This window comes from Euwallacea fornicatus, chromosome 17 (assembly GCF_040115645.1).
Source record: "Euwallacea fornicatus isolate EFF26 chromosome 17, ASM4011564v1, whole genome shotgun sequence".
Lineage (NCBI taxonomy): Eukaryota > Metazoa > Arthropoda > Insecta > Coleoptera > Curculionidae > Euwallacea > Euwallacea fornicatus.
In genome coordinates, this window is record NC_089557.1 from 2007882 (window position 1) to 2023721 (window position 15840).

General features: G+C 36.6%; 3 protein-coding genes and 1 long non-coding RNA gene across 12 annotated transcripts in view; 2 read left to right on the forward strand and 2 right to left on the reverse strand.

Moving 5' to 3' along the window:
- LOC136344708 (uncharacterized) overlaps positions 1-2300 on the forward strand; it is a 44834-nt gene extending 42534 nt beyond the window's left edge. For both annotated transcript variants that reach the window (XR_010732993.1, XR_010732994.1), the window contains exon 3: positions 2039-2300. This is a non-coding gene — a long non-coding RNA (uncharacterized lncRNA). The remainder of the gene's footprint in view (positions 1-2038) is intronic.
- Positions 2301-4193: 1893 nt separating this feature from the next.
- On the reverse strand, positions 4194-6512 carry Syx6 (Syntaxin 6). Of its 2 annotated transcripts, none has more exons than XM_066292402.1 (4): positions 6315-6512; positions 5561-6112; positions 5062-5156; positions 4194-5001 (listed from the first exon to the last, which is right to left on the reverse strand). In XM_066292402.1, exons 1-4 carry the CDS (start codon positions 6377-6379, stop codon positions 4925-4927), a joined length of 789 nt encoding a protein of 262 aa, XP_066148499.1. In that variant the 5' UTR covers positions 6380-6512; the 3' UTR covers positions 4194-4924. The 2 variants fall into 2 exon arrangements, with proteins under 2 accessions (XP_066148499.1, XP_066148500.1); XM_066292403.1 differs by having other exon boundaries at positions 5561-6126; positions 6179-6505.
- Positions 6513-6786: 274 nt separating this feature from the next.
- On the forward strand, positions 6787-9146 carry LOC136344706 (uncharacterized). The gene is made up of 5 exons (XM_066292405.1): positions 6787-6931; positions 7598-7752; positions 7939-8160; positions 8353-8568; positions 9014-9146. The coding sequence occupies exons 2-5, from the start codon at positions 7606-7608 to the stop codon at positions 9080-9082; spliced, it is 654 nt and encodes a 217-aa protein (XP_066148502.1). The 5' UTR covers positions 6787-6931; positions 7598-7605; the 3' UTR covers positions 9083-9146.
- Positions 9147-9410: 264 nt separating this feature from the next.
- The window catches only part of LOC136344687 (uncharacterized), a 48458-nt gene continuing 42028 nt past the window's right edge, over positions 9411-15840 (reverse strand). For all 7 annotated transcript variants that reach the window (XM_066292365.1, XM_066292370.1, XM_066292369.1 and 4 more), the window contains 10 exons: positions 15301-15568; positions 15129-15246; positions 14872-15067; positions 13653-13913; positions 13430-13592; positions 13248-13377; positions 13036-13189; positions 12604-12785; positions 11820-12051; positions 9411-11357 (listed from right to left, as the gene is read on the reverse strand). In XM_066292365.1, the coding sequence (XP_066148462.1) occupies positions 11350-11357; positions 11820-12051; positions 12604-12785; positions 13036-13189; positions 13248-13377; positions 13430-13592; positions 13653-13913; positions 14872-15067; positions 15129-15246; positions 15301-15568 (1712 nt within the window). In that variant the 3' untranslated portion in view covers positions 9411-11349. The remainder of the gene's footprint in view (positions 11358-11819; positions 12052-12603; positions 12786-13035; positions 13190-13247; positions 13378-13429; positions 13593-13652; positions 13914-14871; positions 15068-15128; positions 15247-15300; positions 15569-15840) is intronic.

Consider the following 15840-nt stretch of genomic DNA (forward strand, 5'->3'; position numbering starts at 1 on the left):
TACAATATTAAAACATTTATCGAGGATAAAGAACATTGTGGCTCATTTTTGGTAATACACAGGGTGATAATTTGAAAGCAAACCGTCCCTGATATGTCAAAAGTACAGCAAAAAATTCGCCGAGACTCTTAATCATCCTAAAGTAAATCTTCAGAGAATTCAAAAGTGCAAAAAATCCATTTTTTTGGCAGATTTCTGAGATGCAAAACGAAATTCGGTGTTTTCAATTTACTTTAATCAATTATTTTCAACAGTATAAAAATATTGTGCGTTAAAATTCTATAATACATTCTGTAATTACAACATTCACCTGTGTAAGGTAAATAAGAGCCAACTACTTCCTCTAATTATAATGTATGTAGATGCATCTTTATCACGTACGGTAGGACTACGAGTGCGGTATCAACGACACAAAACTGTTTATTTATTATATTTATGACTGAGTGCTGAAATTATTTATTTTTCACTAAAGCAACATAAATGCAAAGCAATTTACAATGCCCCTTCTAGATTTTCTTGTAACGACAAAGCTATGTAACCAAAAATCTTGAACGATAAACACGACACGTAAATAACATACTTGGTTTTCTCCTTCAACTTCGTACGTTATTTACTCATTATGGGCCTTGTAGCGTTAATGGGCAGTTAAGGCCATTTAGAACACGTCACCGTAGAAAATATGCACTGCTCCTGCGCAATAACAATTTCCCCTGCAGTCGTAGCAAACCGAACTGCCTACGTGATTAGCCGATTTACGTCGAACGACATTATCCATATCCGTTTGCATTATTGTCGGTTAAATTTGAATTAAGTGCTGCTAGAAGAAGAATTTGATCCATTACAAACAAAAGTAGTAGAAAAGTACTTGTTTTCACGTTACACTTTGTATGTAGCGTTAACCGTTTAACAATTACACTTGTTCATGTCGAACATTTTGCTTTTGCACTTGCTTCTGTTTATGATTCGCAGATGGCGAATTCAGACGCCCGCACCAGTATGCGATCGGTGAGGCAATATGACAGACGTTTTGCGACTATTCTTAATTTATTATGATGTTTGATTACATGTTAGGCAGGTGCAGAAAAGCCTTCGCCTACCATATTGGTGCACTGGTACAGGTACCTAAATTCGCTATATGCCAATTATCACGGAAACCACGTGAGAAATTTTTTTTTACGTATTCGTATAATTTAGCGGTCATTATAATTCGATAGGTCAAAATTGTGAGCTGCCAATATCGTTTTTGTTTCATGTATCGTCTATTCTCTCGTAATTGAAGTGTACTGGAAAACTGGGCTGATTCTCTAATATGGATTCTGGAGTGTAGGATTGCCAAACAAATGACATCAACATAATCTGGCAAAAAAATTCAATGAAAAATAAGACGGAACTTCTTATAATTAACGAGATTCCCAGAGAATAAGCTCCTCACGCAAATAGTTATTTATGTAATCAGTTAGGAGGAAATGCATAATTTTTTGTAAGGAGTGAGACTCGGCAAAGTAACGGGCTACAAAAAATAGAATTTCCTAATGAATTTCATACATAATTCAGGGTGTCCAATGAAGAAACTACAAGAAAAAAGATATAAAGAAATTCAATCTGTAGAACAAGTGGATGATCAAATACAAAAACATCTAAGACTGTTTCGGGACTCATTTGTTCGATGTATTTTAAGTACAAACTTTTGTACCACTCTAGCGGTTTTTTTTACTTGAAATTCTGCTCGATTTCTGTCGTGGGTTTCGACCAGAACTACTCTTCCTGTGAGCGCCGCCCCTGCTCTGGCCCCCGTTCCCGGGGGTATAGAGACAGGCACATTCATCATCATCATCCGCGTTGCATTGAGACAGGCCTCCCGGTTGAGCCCCCCGAGTCCCCGCGCGGATCCTGGACTTGATAACAGCAGCAGGACGTCTCGCTGCGTTGCCAAACCCCCATCAATGTATCGTTGCTTAGGGAAATACACGAATAATCAGAAGTTTTTTTTTCACGATTTTTCTTTGAACTTCGGTATAATGACGTTTATCGGTTTTAGGGCGATGTGCTGCGAAAAAAATGGCAACACTGCGAGAGATATCTGCGAGATGCATTGGCGGCGTTGCCCAGCCAGCCACCCGCAGCCGCATCACGTCATCCATCGCTCACGGGATGCTGCACGGATGTCTGTCGGGAAAATAATTGATGAAGCCCTCGCCTGATGCAACTAGACAGGGGCGGGTAAATGTCTTTGTTTTCGCTTTTGTTTTGGCTTATTGTGGAGAAATCAAACAGCTCAAAGAGTGTCGAATGGAGGGTACATGGACTAACATTCATATGTGCAAAAAAAACGAGATCGTCCACCATTCTCAATAGAGCGCGAGCATCACACAACTTAAAGTGTTATGCTTAATTTAATTTTTAATTATTTAAAAAATGTATTCAGCCATTTAGAACACTTTTACTTGTATCTTCTGTAAATCCCCGGGAACGATTTCGTAAGCTTATATCAGGGCATCTCCATAAGTAGTCACATAGGCTGTCTATATGCGCCAGGCAAAATATATAAAGCTAGATGGATGTTTCCGTTATTTGCAAGTCTAGAGTGTTACGATTTGACAGTATAGGAAATTGAGAAATCTCTATTTTATGTTTCTGATTTGACATTCTAAAGAATCAAATTTATAACCTTTCAGTTAAAGCATAAATTGATAATCCTACATCGTCCCTTGATGAGAAATTGACGACTAAGGTCACTTTCTAAGACTGCCAGAAATTGAAGTAACGTCATTTTTTCGCGCATGCGCAGGCAAGTTTTTCCTAGGAAAGTGCTTATTTATTTTCATGCCCTTTCCAAATCTTTTTAAAACAGTTTCTATATCGAGATGGTTTTTTAGTTCTGTTCAAGTACATTTCAGGCCTAAACCAGGTGAGAAATGCCTTTTCTAGGCACGTACGAAGCGTTTTCCTGTAAATTTTGGACGACCGCGTGACCCACAAGAGATTTCTACTCGGTTAAGACCTTTTTACAAAATGAATGTAAATTTACACATAAAAAGTTCCCGCGATTATCGCAGTAGCTTTCGTCTTAACCGACGCTTACAAAGCGTTAAATTGGAAAAATAGGTTTATGAAACTTTTTCTCAACTACTTTAATGGATAATTGATATTAATTACAGTGCACGCTTCAATTGTTTTACCATATCTTGCGGCTTATTGCATTTTTTAGTGGCAGAATGACCTTTTTGTAGTAGAACAAACCAGTATTGATGTTTAAGATTGGTGAATATCGGTCGGTAAGGCAAACGGCAACAAGTTAACCAAAAACGAAATAAAATCTCGAAAGAAGAATAAGAAGAGTTGGGAACGGGTGTAGTAACGGGTCGGAAAAAAGTCCTTTATTTGCGAAAGTGAGTTTGAAAATAAAGGCAGCAAAACGTTTTCATTCATAAGGCCGATCGTGAGGCAAATAGACGACCTGAACGCGAGGCTGCTGCCGAACCAAAGTTTCGACTTGAAGTTGCTCTTGCCGCAAAAACAACGAGGAAATAAAAGAAGCCACTTGGGTGGAATAACAAATTTATGTCGTATGAATTTTTTAGATATAATTTGTAGAAATCTTTTTCATAAAAGCTCAACTTTACGTTCGATGACACGTTTCTGTATCTTTAATAGTTTTCGGTATTCTCGTGTTGAGAATCGAATTTACGAGATCACACTATACACGAAATTTCACATCAAAGTAAATTATTCTGTCGTTTCTCTTGCCTTTAGTTCTTCGCCTGTATCTGCAAAGGTTTTGCAATATTGCCAATCTCTTCCAAATGTTCGATAGTATGTAGATACTAAATCACTAAGAAGCTCATTGCTTTATATTTATTTCGGAAAATAGGCCACGCATTAGTCGAAGTCAGAAAACACATCCCTATAAAACGCATTTAATTGAAGACCTCGGCGACAAATTTGAAGTCAACTGCGTGAAGTTGCCAAAGAGCAATCTCCGTAACTGGAAAAATGAATGGTCGTAATGTGTAGGCACTTAAATCTATCTTTGGGAAAACTGGGATTTAGATAATAGGAATGCAAAAATGTAGGATTACCAATCTGACCATTTTGGAAAATTAAGAATTTGCAGGCTTTAGAGCCAAATTCTTCATCTTCAAAATATACCAGTTTGACCTTATGAGTCCAGCTTGATTAAATAAAAGAAGAACTTCAATAAATATGACTGTATTACACCAATAATAAATACTTTAAATCTGCAGTGTAAATAATGCTTCAAGAAACCTACAATTAAAATAATTAAAACACATATTAAAGCACATTAAGAAACATTCATAATTTACACAAATTATAGTCAAGTTTGACACATCTTATAACTGAAACATTTTTCCGATTTTTTCTTTTTAGAATAGTATTCTCTCACCAACATCTAGACTTCACCTAAGACCTGAACCTAATAAAATGCAATAACCAAAGGAACAAAGTAATGTATAAACAACCAATAAATAACTTGACATCTGGCCTAAAACCTACTTAGTGTTCCTAAAAATAATCATTTAGTACAAAAATTGATATTCTCAACAATTCACTGATTATACGAACTACCAAATGCAACTCTTGTTTTAATTATTAACAGCTTTATCTACTACATTAACTATAATTACTCCTTATTAGATTTCTAGTCATATTCTCATTATAAAAATGAGATACATCTAAATGCTATTAATTCAACATAAATGCAATATTCTAAAACTTATGGCACTCGAGATTTTAATAATCAAGTCCATGGGGATTTTTTTATGAGGATGACTAAACGCCTTGTTTACAATCAAAAAAAGTAGCCTGAACTTGATTATTTAAGGATTTGTTAACGAAGTAACATATTTGTACTTGCAATAAACTTACAATCTGTGTCATTGCAGATCTGATAATAATAAAATAATCACAGTATAAAAAACAAAAGTATCACAATAATAAGTACTACAGCTAAAATTATAATAACAGTCCATTGGCTGCGCTCTGGAATCAAATCATATTTCTTTATGTTGAATTGAAGATCAGAAATTGTTTAAATCTTACCATTAGAGAGCTTCAGAATCTTAGCCATTTTCTTCATTGTTGTATCTAACCGAGACTCTGTATGCTCCAATTCGGTACCAAATTCATCCAACATTCTACAAAATCCAATTTTATTACTGCTGTCTGCAATGTACTAAAGTAAAAATCTAAAGTAAAACATCATAACTTTGCCTAGGGCTTTTGGAATTTAGAAACCCATTTTTTTAATATTCCAATAAAATAAAGTTTATTATCACAAGAATTATTGTAAAGACAACTACTGAATCAAAAAGAGCTGTTGACCACATTTAATCATGTAATCAGTTGAGTGTCACATACAGGGTGTTTCCCATTTAATGGCAAAAATTTTTAAATGCATCCTCCTTAATTTGAAATGGGGTTACTTTCTTCTAAAAACATGGAGTCTTAAGGCCTTTATCCTGTGACTCGATATGTTCCACTGGACAAAGTTGTTAGGTTTTATATTTTATGATACCAACTCTAAATTTTAAATTCTTACCCTTGCTGCTCATCAAGTTCAATTCCAATATGACGAGATACTGTTTTCAAATTGCCCAAACTCCCAGCAATGGCCTCCAACTGCTCATCTTGATTCTGCAGCTCATACATTTGCTGCCTTTGTAGAAATTGATGCTGAGGACTCTCAACTTCATTTTCTAACTTAGAATACTTAGTTCCATGATGCATATTTGTAACTTTGATAGGACTGTTATTTTCTAAAAGTGGTTGTCTTGCAAATCTGTCCTTGTCTTTGCCTCTGTTCATATTAATCTTATCTTTCATTGACTGAATTTCATTTTTAGTTGAGACTATAAAGTATTTTCTTTTGGTTAGTTCTTTATTGTCAATTTTAAATTTTGAGGGGTTCTTTTCGACTATATCAATGGTATCCTCCAAGTCCTCGAGGTCCCATTCAATACTGCGTAAAGAGTTTTTCAGTTCAGTGTTGGTCCACTCAATCTCATCTTTTGTTATTAATTCAGGTTCACTTTGAAAGTCTGACCATCTGCGGTAGAGACCACGGGTTTTCTTTAAGGCTTTGAAAACTTCACTGAAAAACAAGCCCTATTTTTAGATGAGCCTTAAGTAAGATTTCAATTCTACAACTATTACATACATGCATACATTGCCGTAAATTAAGTAACACTGTGTAATGTTAGGCTGCGCAGTAACAAAATACACACTTTTTCAGGCAAATAAAAAGAAAAATCGTCGGAAAACTGCATGCATAGGTGTGTAACCCATTGTCTTACTCTTTGACGACAAAAAATGGATCTTCCAGAGTCATTTGTAAAGCACTATTGTGCGAGTATCTCATGTGAGGTTTTCGGTTTTTAAGGACAAAATTGTTGGATTTTTAGAATGTTTTTAAAGCGAAAATCATTGTTAAAATTATAGTTTTGCTTTGTTTTGGAAAAGTGGAAAATTGCAAATGGTGGCCGTGATCAAAGACTTTGACATTGACGTTGGTGTGGACGTTTAACCATACAACTGATTAAACTCTACAAAGGCGTATCATTAGATACCACGCATATTTTATAGTATACTAAAAATAAAATAAAATAAAAATTAGTTGTTAGAAAGATTATCTGCTATCGAATGATTCATATAAGCATTTTTTACCTCCATATTTTTTAATATAAAATTTAAAAAATAACGTATGTATATTGCATCTTGGTCTAAATGCGTTAACATTTGTCTCTCTCAATTGACACTGACATATGTCGCTGTCGTGTCATTCATGTCCTTTTTCTCCCACTTATAGATGCCTCTTTTGCAAATGGCTTCGTGATTGCTGCTCACCTTTCTGCCGAACTTTCTAGTTATCCCGGTAAACTCGTCGATTTTCAGGATAAAATTTAAATTAAGGGTAAGTTCGTAATCGTTACTAGATGCATTCACGTCGTTTTAGCTAAAATTAAGCTCGTAATGAATGTAGGAGTGTATTAAACATCATCCTAACCTTATCCTATTGTTGGCTATACACGTGTTTTCAGTTCCCCAGTGTCCTTTTATATTAAAGCTACCTAAAGAACTTCATTTAAAATATATTACTGATTATATTGAGAATGGCTAAAAATGCGTTTAGTATATGAAGCAGATCTTTGCTTGCAAGTGAGTTGTTGCATCTCAATTAAATTCAAACCTATCATCAATATGATACACTGAAGAATTGCTAGTTGAGCTGCCAGTGCTTGTATCACTATTTAAAAAATGATTATGGTCATTTGATGATCTTATCCTAAAATGAAAATCCTTTCATATCAACCCACTCCTTTAAAAAGAATTCTGTAGCCTTTAGTTTGTTATATTTCCGTCTCAGATTTCTCAAAAAGAACACTTATTTTGAGATTTACCTATATTTTGTGTAAAGATAAGAAATCAAACCATTTATGATGAGTTTTACTTTACATTTCTGACACCTCTTGGCAGAAAATACTTTGTTGAGTTATATATTGAACTGATTTTTCCCAATGGTCATTTATAAGCATTTGAATAAAAATAAAGTTATAATTTGGATATTTACTTGTTTCAGGATCAACAATGTCTGATAATTGGACTGATGATTCAGGAGTGGCTGGTGCTCCAAAAAAAATTTTATTTCAGGCAGCTGAGCAACAGCTATCTGAAATAAAATTGTTCGCTAAATGGAGTTGTGATGATGTCCAGGTTTCTGATATGTCTTTGCAGGTAAACATTTTTTGCTTCCATATGATTTCAGTAATAAATAAAAAAAAAGAAGTGTCACAAAAAAGGGAACTTTTTTTGACACTTTCAGAAATTAGCTCTATTGTTTTTCTAATTACTAATAACAGCATGTTAACTCTTTAATTTATGTACAAATGGATTATTGTCAAACATCAATATTGGTTCCAGGATTACATTGCAGTGAAAGAAAAAAATGCCAAATACCTGCCCCACTCTGCAGGTAGATATGCGGCTAAGCGTTTTCGCAAGGCCCAATGCCCCATTGTAGAAAGGCTGACCAACTCCTTGATGATGCATGGAAGAAACAATGGCAAGAAACTGATGGCTGTGCGAATTGTCAAACATGCCTTTGAAATTATTCATTTATTAACTGGAGAAAACCCACTTCAGGTTAGTTCATGTTGAACATTGTTACCAAATTTTAAAAATAATTTATTCATGATGAAACTTTGATTTATAATTATTTCTGACACCTCTTCAGACTGTTTTAGTGGTGAAAATCAATTCTGAATTTTTATTACTGTTAATATAGTGGTCTGAAATATTGAGAGTTGTGTAAAGAGAAGTACTGATTAATTTCAGATTCTGGTGACTGCCATTATTAATTCTGGTCCCCGTGAAGATTCCACCCGTATTGGTAGGGCTGGTACAGTGAGGAGGCAAGCTGTAGATGTGTCCCCATTAAGGAGAGTTAACCAGGCCATATGGTTGTTGTGTACTGGAGCCCGAGAAGCTGCATTCAGGAACATTAAAACAATTGCTGAATGCTTGGCAGATGAACTCATAAATGCTGCTAAGGTAGGGAATTTTATAAAGATATAAGTGTTTTTATGGTAGGTTTGTGCACTTGGAGCGTCGATAGAAAGTTCTTAGAGGCCCATTCGACTGGTAATCAAAAATCGTAAATTTTTTGTCATTAGAGCCTTTGGGAAAAGAACTTTAGTTGGATTGATCCCTATCAGCTAAATTTCAATCACATTGGTCAGCTATCATCGGAGATCAGTTCAATTGTTTGAAAATCAGGTGATAGGTATCAATACAACTTTATCATATCAGATTATTTCTGAAAGGAGCTTTCGTCAAGAAATATTTTCTCTTACAATTTTTTAATTAAGTTTTGATACGTGTTGACAGAGTTAAAATCGTGTCGATTTGTAAACATCTGGAGTGATACATTTTGAAGTTTAAGAATAATTCTTATATTATTAAGAATTAATCTCAATAGGAGTTGTGTTTGTTGCAGGGTTCTTCAAATTCTTACGCCATCAAAAAGAAGGATGAACTAGAGAGAGTAGCGAAATCTAACCGTTAAAAAATATATTTACCGGTTTAGATTGGCTGTATTTAATTACAGAAATAAACGTTTTTCAAAATAATCTGCCAAATAAGTCTTATACTCCCGAAAACCTTTGTCAGGGCATTTGTTAGTGCCGCCGACAATGATATATTGGCTTCGAAGCCGGTTTTCGGTATCATATGATGCACGTACATTACAGGGTGTTTGTTTAACATGCGGCGCAACTTTAAGACGAGATTCCTTGCGCCAAAATAAGAAAAATTATACCTGAGTAGTTTCTCAGCTTCGTTTTTGACATTAAAATTAAAGAAAGGTAAAGCTGAGGAAAATAAAACAATTTAAATCATACAAACACGAATGTTTATTTTTTAACCGATTATTTTTTTTGAAACGATGAGTAATCCTAAATTGAATTTTAAGCGTAACATCATCTTTTTGACCAAAAACCTAAATTGGCTCACATCATTTATTCACCTCCCTAACTTCATTCTTCTACCAGTCTTATATCAATTAACCATAAATTTTGTTTTGTTTAATTTTTAACCCTGTTTGTTTTCTCAGTGTGGGGTTCTTACCCAATAATGTTTTCATCCATTTTTTTTTAATACCTTTAAATTTCTGCGTGTTTTTTTAAATTTAAAGTTAGGTTGTTTCCACTGTTAAGTTTCTTATTTGAAAACAACATTGGGCACTACCCAAACTGGAGATGGTCCTAGAAAAAGTTTTTGGTGACATGAACGTATAACGTGGCGGATATTAGAAGTTTTGGTTTGGGTACATGGACTTGGTAAGTCAAGGATCACTATCTATCACGGAAATCCTCATTGTCCTTATCCCAAACCAACACTAATACAAACTATTTGTTGCTAATAGATGTGGCCTATAAGACTAAATTTGATTAATTTTTAACTTGACGGTGTACAATGATAATTTTTTTAGAGCGCAAAGTGTTTGATTTTATGCGGCTGAGATAGCCTGATTTAGTGTATTGTGGACAAATTGCTGTATGGTAACATGAGAGACATTATGTGGATGTCGATGAAAAGTTTTGTCTGGTTTCATTTGCGTCTATCTACCCTACACAGATCCTACACGTACAATCACGATACGAAAAATGAATCACATTGAACAGTCAGTATTACGTAATAATATTTTTTGGGCAAAAAGTCCACAAAGATTATGTCTTACTTCACTACCAGCAATAAAAAAGTTTATTGGGGTCATATTCTAATTTTCATAAATAATCTAAAACATTGCACAAGATAATTTCCAGTTTGGCATGTGAGGCCCGTCTCTAATCGCTTTCTTTGAAAACATCTTTTAGGACGGATCCGCACGAAACAATAATTCTAAACTAATAATCCCGTTATAACAACAACAATAATAAATTAGATCCAAAATATTTGTCTAAATTAAAAAAACGGCGGTAAAAAACGCGATCACACTCACACGAAACGAACGAAATGCGATTATTATGAAAATAAATAATGATACTAAGTAACTATACCCAGTCTGAAAGAGGCGATGTAATAATTCTGAAAATAACTCGAAGATATATCGAGTCGTTAAGTCATTTGAATTTAATACTTGACTGACACTATACACGTTAAATTTACTATTTTGGAAGAAGTTTGTGTTAGGAGCGCAACTCAGAATGTATTCCTTATTTCGATTTATGTGAAATTTTTGTATTTAAATTGTTAAACCTGAGACGTAACGTTTGGGCAATCTAAAGATAGTCATCTTCAAAGGACAGATGCTAGAATTTAGTCTGAGGTCTATGAAAAAGTACTGTGCTCATGATTAAACTCACCCTGCAGGTTTAAATAAACAAGACATCCATATTGCACTCGAGGTTTTACAAAGAAATTTATTGCGAATTCGGGCATCCGCACTCAGTGCGGTAGTTGGACCGACCTTTCGGCTATCGATGACGATAGACGAAAGTCTATCGTTGTTTTCTTACGCACTGGTACGAGCGTCCGAACTACAAGTGAAAAAAAGTGTCGATGTCAAGAAGCATCTCCACATTTCTTTTGTATTCATAAAAAACAATTTATTTGAATACACATTTAGTAATAATGAATATTTGGCTTGTTCCATATGTAGATTCCCTTAACAATAAATTACGGATAATTAGGTACGATTAATGATCCTTAAATCTAATGAGCTAAACAGGTGAAAAACGCTTGTTTCAAGACTTCAGTCGTCGGGGTAATTCTATTATTGGTGGCGGTGCAGGTTGGTTGGTCCTTTATGCCCTAGTGGCGCATACGTAAGCGTCAAAACACTGTAAAAAAGGTATAATTGATGATAATTAGTGATGAGGACTTTCTTTTTTTTTTTTTAACTGAATGTTAGCTTAGCCAGGGATCGAACCTTAAAGGGTGTATTGAGGGAGTCTAAAATTGAAACGCACCTTTGAAATTTTGAAATTCACAAGAGATAGGAAGTCGGTGCAATTGTGACAAAGTTGAGCAACGTAAGTCACTCAACAAAATGCCGTTTTGAGGATTGAAACATTCAGAGATATTTCGCGGAACTATTCGGAAAAAATGAAAATAGTTGATGGTCCAGTTACGGCTTTTTTTAAGGCCAAACATTTTTCAAACTTCGAGTTTTAATACAACGAAAATTGCGGTTAAATATATTTTCCTGTTTTTAAATAATGCGCTTTTGAAATTAGGCTAATTAGCACCATGTGGTTGTTTTAGACAGCAGTTTATTTCATATATCTGTAATCGGAACTAACCTGAGTGTCCGACAGTAAGGACCTCTAGCGGCAATGAGCCCCGGCGCCTGGCCAGCAGCGCGTCGGGACTCTGACCGGGCGAAATCCTTCGGTGCAGCTGCGCACAAAATCGCGCCAACACATCCGATCCACCGCCCCCCATTTCGCCGCCGCCGCCACCATTTCCGCTAACCGTCTCCGGGCCGCCACTACTGCGCCTGCGCAATGGTTTTTTGCCGCGGCCGCGGCTTGCCTTAAAACCCAAACATAATAGATTAAACGCCAAGGTTGTGAAATAGATGAATATAGGCACATTCAGCAAAAATACAATGAACGGAGGGCTGCGCTAAAGCACAATTTTACTCACTGTTTTTCTATAATGATAGTTTGTTCAGGTTATGATATTTAAGTACTTGAATTGTAACATTTGTAACGGATGAGGCAGACAGTACGAAATAGGACAGGAGGAAATGGTGTTTCGCCCCTAGATGCAGAGAAACTAACTATACCCAATAATATTCAAAAAATGTTATAAGATAATATATATATATGTATATATGTTTCAAATCGTTTTTCAATAAAGAATTCTCTCAATGCCGTATAATGCTTATTATTTTTTACCTTTAGATTATCAGATTCTTTACAGATTTATTTACATTATCCGTTAATGAGGCAAAAATCATTGTTGTTATTATGTATTGCCTTTGAGATAGAATGTAGAAACCGCAAATTGCGGTGTTTTAACAGCGGTACTTATTGCACCAATGCGACGCTACTGGTGGAAAAACATGACATATTCACTTACCTTTCCGTTAAGACTCGTATGACGAGTGAATTCGTACCGATTGACCACACCGCTAGGTGGTAAGTCGACTGGAGCCGAGGCCCTTCTTTGGTACTGCCAGAACGTACGTGTCGTTTCGACGGGGGTGATGTTGATGATATGGCCCGAGGATGATTCGTTTCCGTTGTCTTCGTCGAAGCTCCCTGCAAGTGTCAATTCAAGCATATTTTACTTTTAATAGTCACCCACAATGAAATAAAATATAATGCAATCGGATAATTTCAAATAAATATGATTGTGTGGCGATCGAAAGGTTTATGGGTTGTAGAGGCGAAAATCAGGTTTCATTAGGAGATTTCTACAGATTCGTTAAGCGCTACGGTTAAAAAGGGGGCCACAACTGTAGAAAATTTGATAAAAATCGACATGTGGAGCATTTTGCGTGGTACGTACTGAAATGACGAGCCACTTCGATAGGTACAGAACCTCGCCGTAAAGCTTGCACGTCCGCCACTGCTACCGAAAGTCCTCCGCCAGCAGAAGATACGAATTCGTCCGGTTTTGAGACGGGCAAGGACACCGGCGCGGAGCCCCTACGAGGCATGCTCTGAAAGAAATCACTCTTTACTCTAATAACACCAAACTCGATGATCAAAAGCACTTACAGCTGTTTGCAATTTCCTAGGATCCATATTTTCCTTTTCACAAGACGGACCACTGCTGTCGGACAGTTTTGCACGTTTCTCCTTCTCTTTTTCCGATCCGGAGGCGTCAGTTTCTCTCTTATTGTTATTGCTAAAAGAAGTTAAGTTTGGTTTTAATTCATCAGAAAATTAAAAATTTTCACCTGTACGACTTGGAATCGCTGGGTAAAAGCAAATCGAGTGGTCGGCTATTATTGGGACTCAGAACCGCTATTGCGGGAATAGTGTAGTTTTGTGATTGTTGAGTATTATCTCCGCGTGATATGTTTTCATGAGAACTGTGCGAAGAACTCGATCTACTATCACCTAAAAAATTAACCAAAAAACTTAAATATTTAATAATAAACCAAGATAATGGTTAATTGCCTTCGTGAGCAGTCTCCGGGCAAGTGGTCATTTCCACAGTGGCACTCATGTAGCGCATTCTCATATAGGGCTGAGGAGGGGGGAATGTTTGTTGCCTCGTGAGGCACTTGGCAGTAGCCCCTACCGTTGCTTGAGCCGCCCGCTCAGCCGCGCTTTGCAACACAGACGTCAGATGGCGAATGGCAGTGGTGCTCGACATCGAAGCTATCGAAGGCTCCGGTAGGAGATTCTCGGCGCTAAGGGGTCGTTCTGGGTTTTCTTCTATGGATAAAGGGTAAGTTAGTGTTACAAATGGTACTTTCCTACATACATAGCGTCAATTTGAAGGTCATCACGAGCGTAAACATATAACATAATGATATTTAATTTCGTTCAAATTCAATTTGAATTGCGTTAATCCTGCCCATTGAACGCTGATGATGACCTATCATAGACGAAAAAAGTTGCATTAATGCCCAGCTCGCATGCAGTTTTTTTACGTCAGCTTGTTTACCTGAGCTCAAGTTAAAAATAATATTACTGATATCCTCTTGAAGCTATAAGAGGCGAAATTTATAAGATCGTGTGCGCAAACTTGTGCACTTGCGAGATTTGCTTAGTATTCTTATTTGCTGTTAGATAAGTGTCACTGCTAAATCTAGCCAAGTAAACTATTATTATATTATTATCATTACTAGACTGAGACCACTAATGAACGTACCTACTAACTAATTGGATTTCTCTTCTGCGCTCCCCCTTTCCGTATAGTAAACTTTACGAGAGTTAATTACGATTTATTAATTAAGACATTTGATTAGGTTATTTTCCCTCGTACTATTTTACGAAACATCGGCTTTTAAATTACCTTTTCTTCAACGTAGACTGAAGAGTTCCTAAGAAACGTCATTTATTTTTTAGCGTTGACAATTATTTGTATGCTTATGTGGTTTGGGTGTTGTGTTAAATTTAAAAGATGTTCCAACAAACTCTGTCAGGACACGTTGTATGTATTAAACGCCCTCCTTAAATTTACGCCGCATGTTTACGAATTTCTCTGTGGAATATTGCAACTCTCACACAAAGCCACACTCAAACAGAGCAACTCTCATTTTACTCACAAAAACTATACAATTACTCGAGTGATGTCAGAGAACTACTGAAAAAACGAGTATTGCGAGAGTCCTACAAAAACCCCAACATTAACAACACTCCCCCCATTCAATAATTTAAAAGAACTGACCTGAAGAGTGGTATGGACTTCCACTGCTTATAACCGACGACTGAGACCCATACTGCAGCAGTTCGTCTTCCTCTCTGAGTCCGCTGGAGGCTCTCGAATCCGTCTGAGGCGAAACCGGCGATCTCCCTTGAGAGGTTCTGATAATGGCTGAGGTGGGTAGACTTTCTCTTCTGTATATTGTACGAGGAAGCTGAGGCTGAAAAAGTGGGTCAAAGATTCTCACTAAGTTGCCCTGAATTTAAAAGAAAATGACATACCTGGTGGCGTTGTGGAGAACCTCCAGAAGAGGGAATTTCCATATGAACTGGAACGGAATGTCGCCGAACCCCCAAGGATTCCAGCGTTGGCACGGCGAGTGATTGTCTTCGGGTTTCCCTGCAAAACCTCCCGTTTTAGATCGATATTCACTCACAATCTTCGAATATTTACTTTGCCGTTGAAGGCACCGGAATAAAATCAAGTAAACTAGTGCTATTCTCGGACGACCTCTTCGTTGGTTCCTCTTCCTCACCCTCACTGGCGTCCGGCTCCGCGTCGGACAATTCCGTCTGGGTCTCCTCGGCCTGTTCAGCGCGCTCCTGCTCTTCCCACCGCCTGCGGTTGGAGTCGAGCATTTGGATCATGTGTGTCGATAAAGGGCTGCCCATGAAACGGTGCCATTCGGAGAACAGCGGGGTCACCACGAATCGGAAAAAACCTGCAAAATTGGTACATTCCAATATTCTATCCAAATTCGAGTCTTGCCGCAAGATTGGAATCTCCAGAACCGTAATGAGGAATTTTCTTTTTTTGACGTTTGAAAGAAGATGACAATTTCGAATGGTTTTGGAAATCTACATAGAAACAGGTATTTTGTAAGAGTTGTAATTCTTTTCTTTTACAAGATATTTTTTAATTTTTATGTCAGAACCAAAACCTATATAATGTATCGACTTACTCCTGAAATGGTCCCTAATTAATGTCAATACT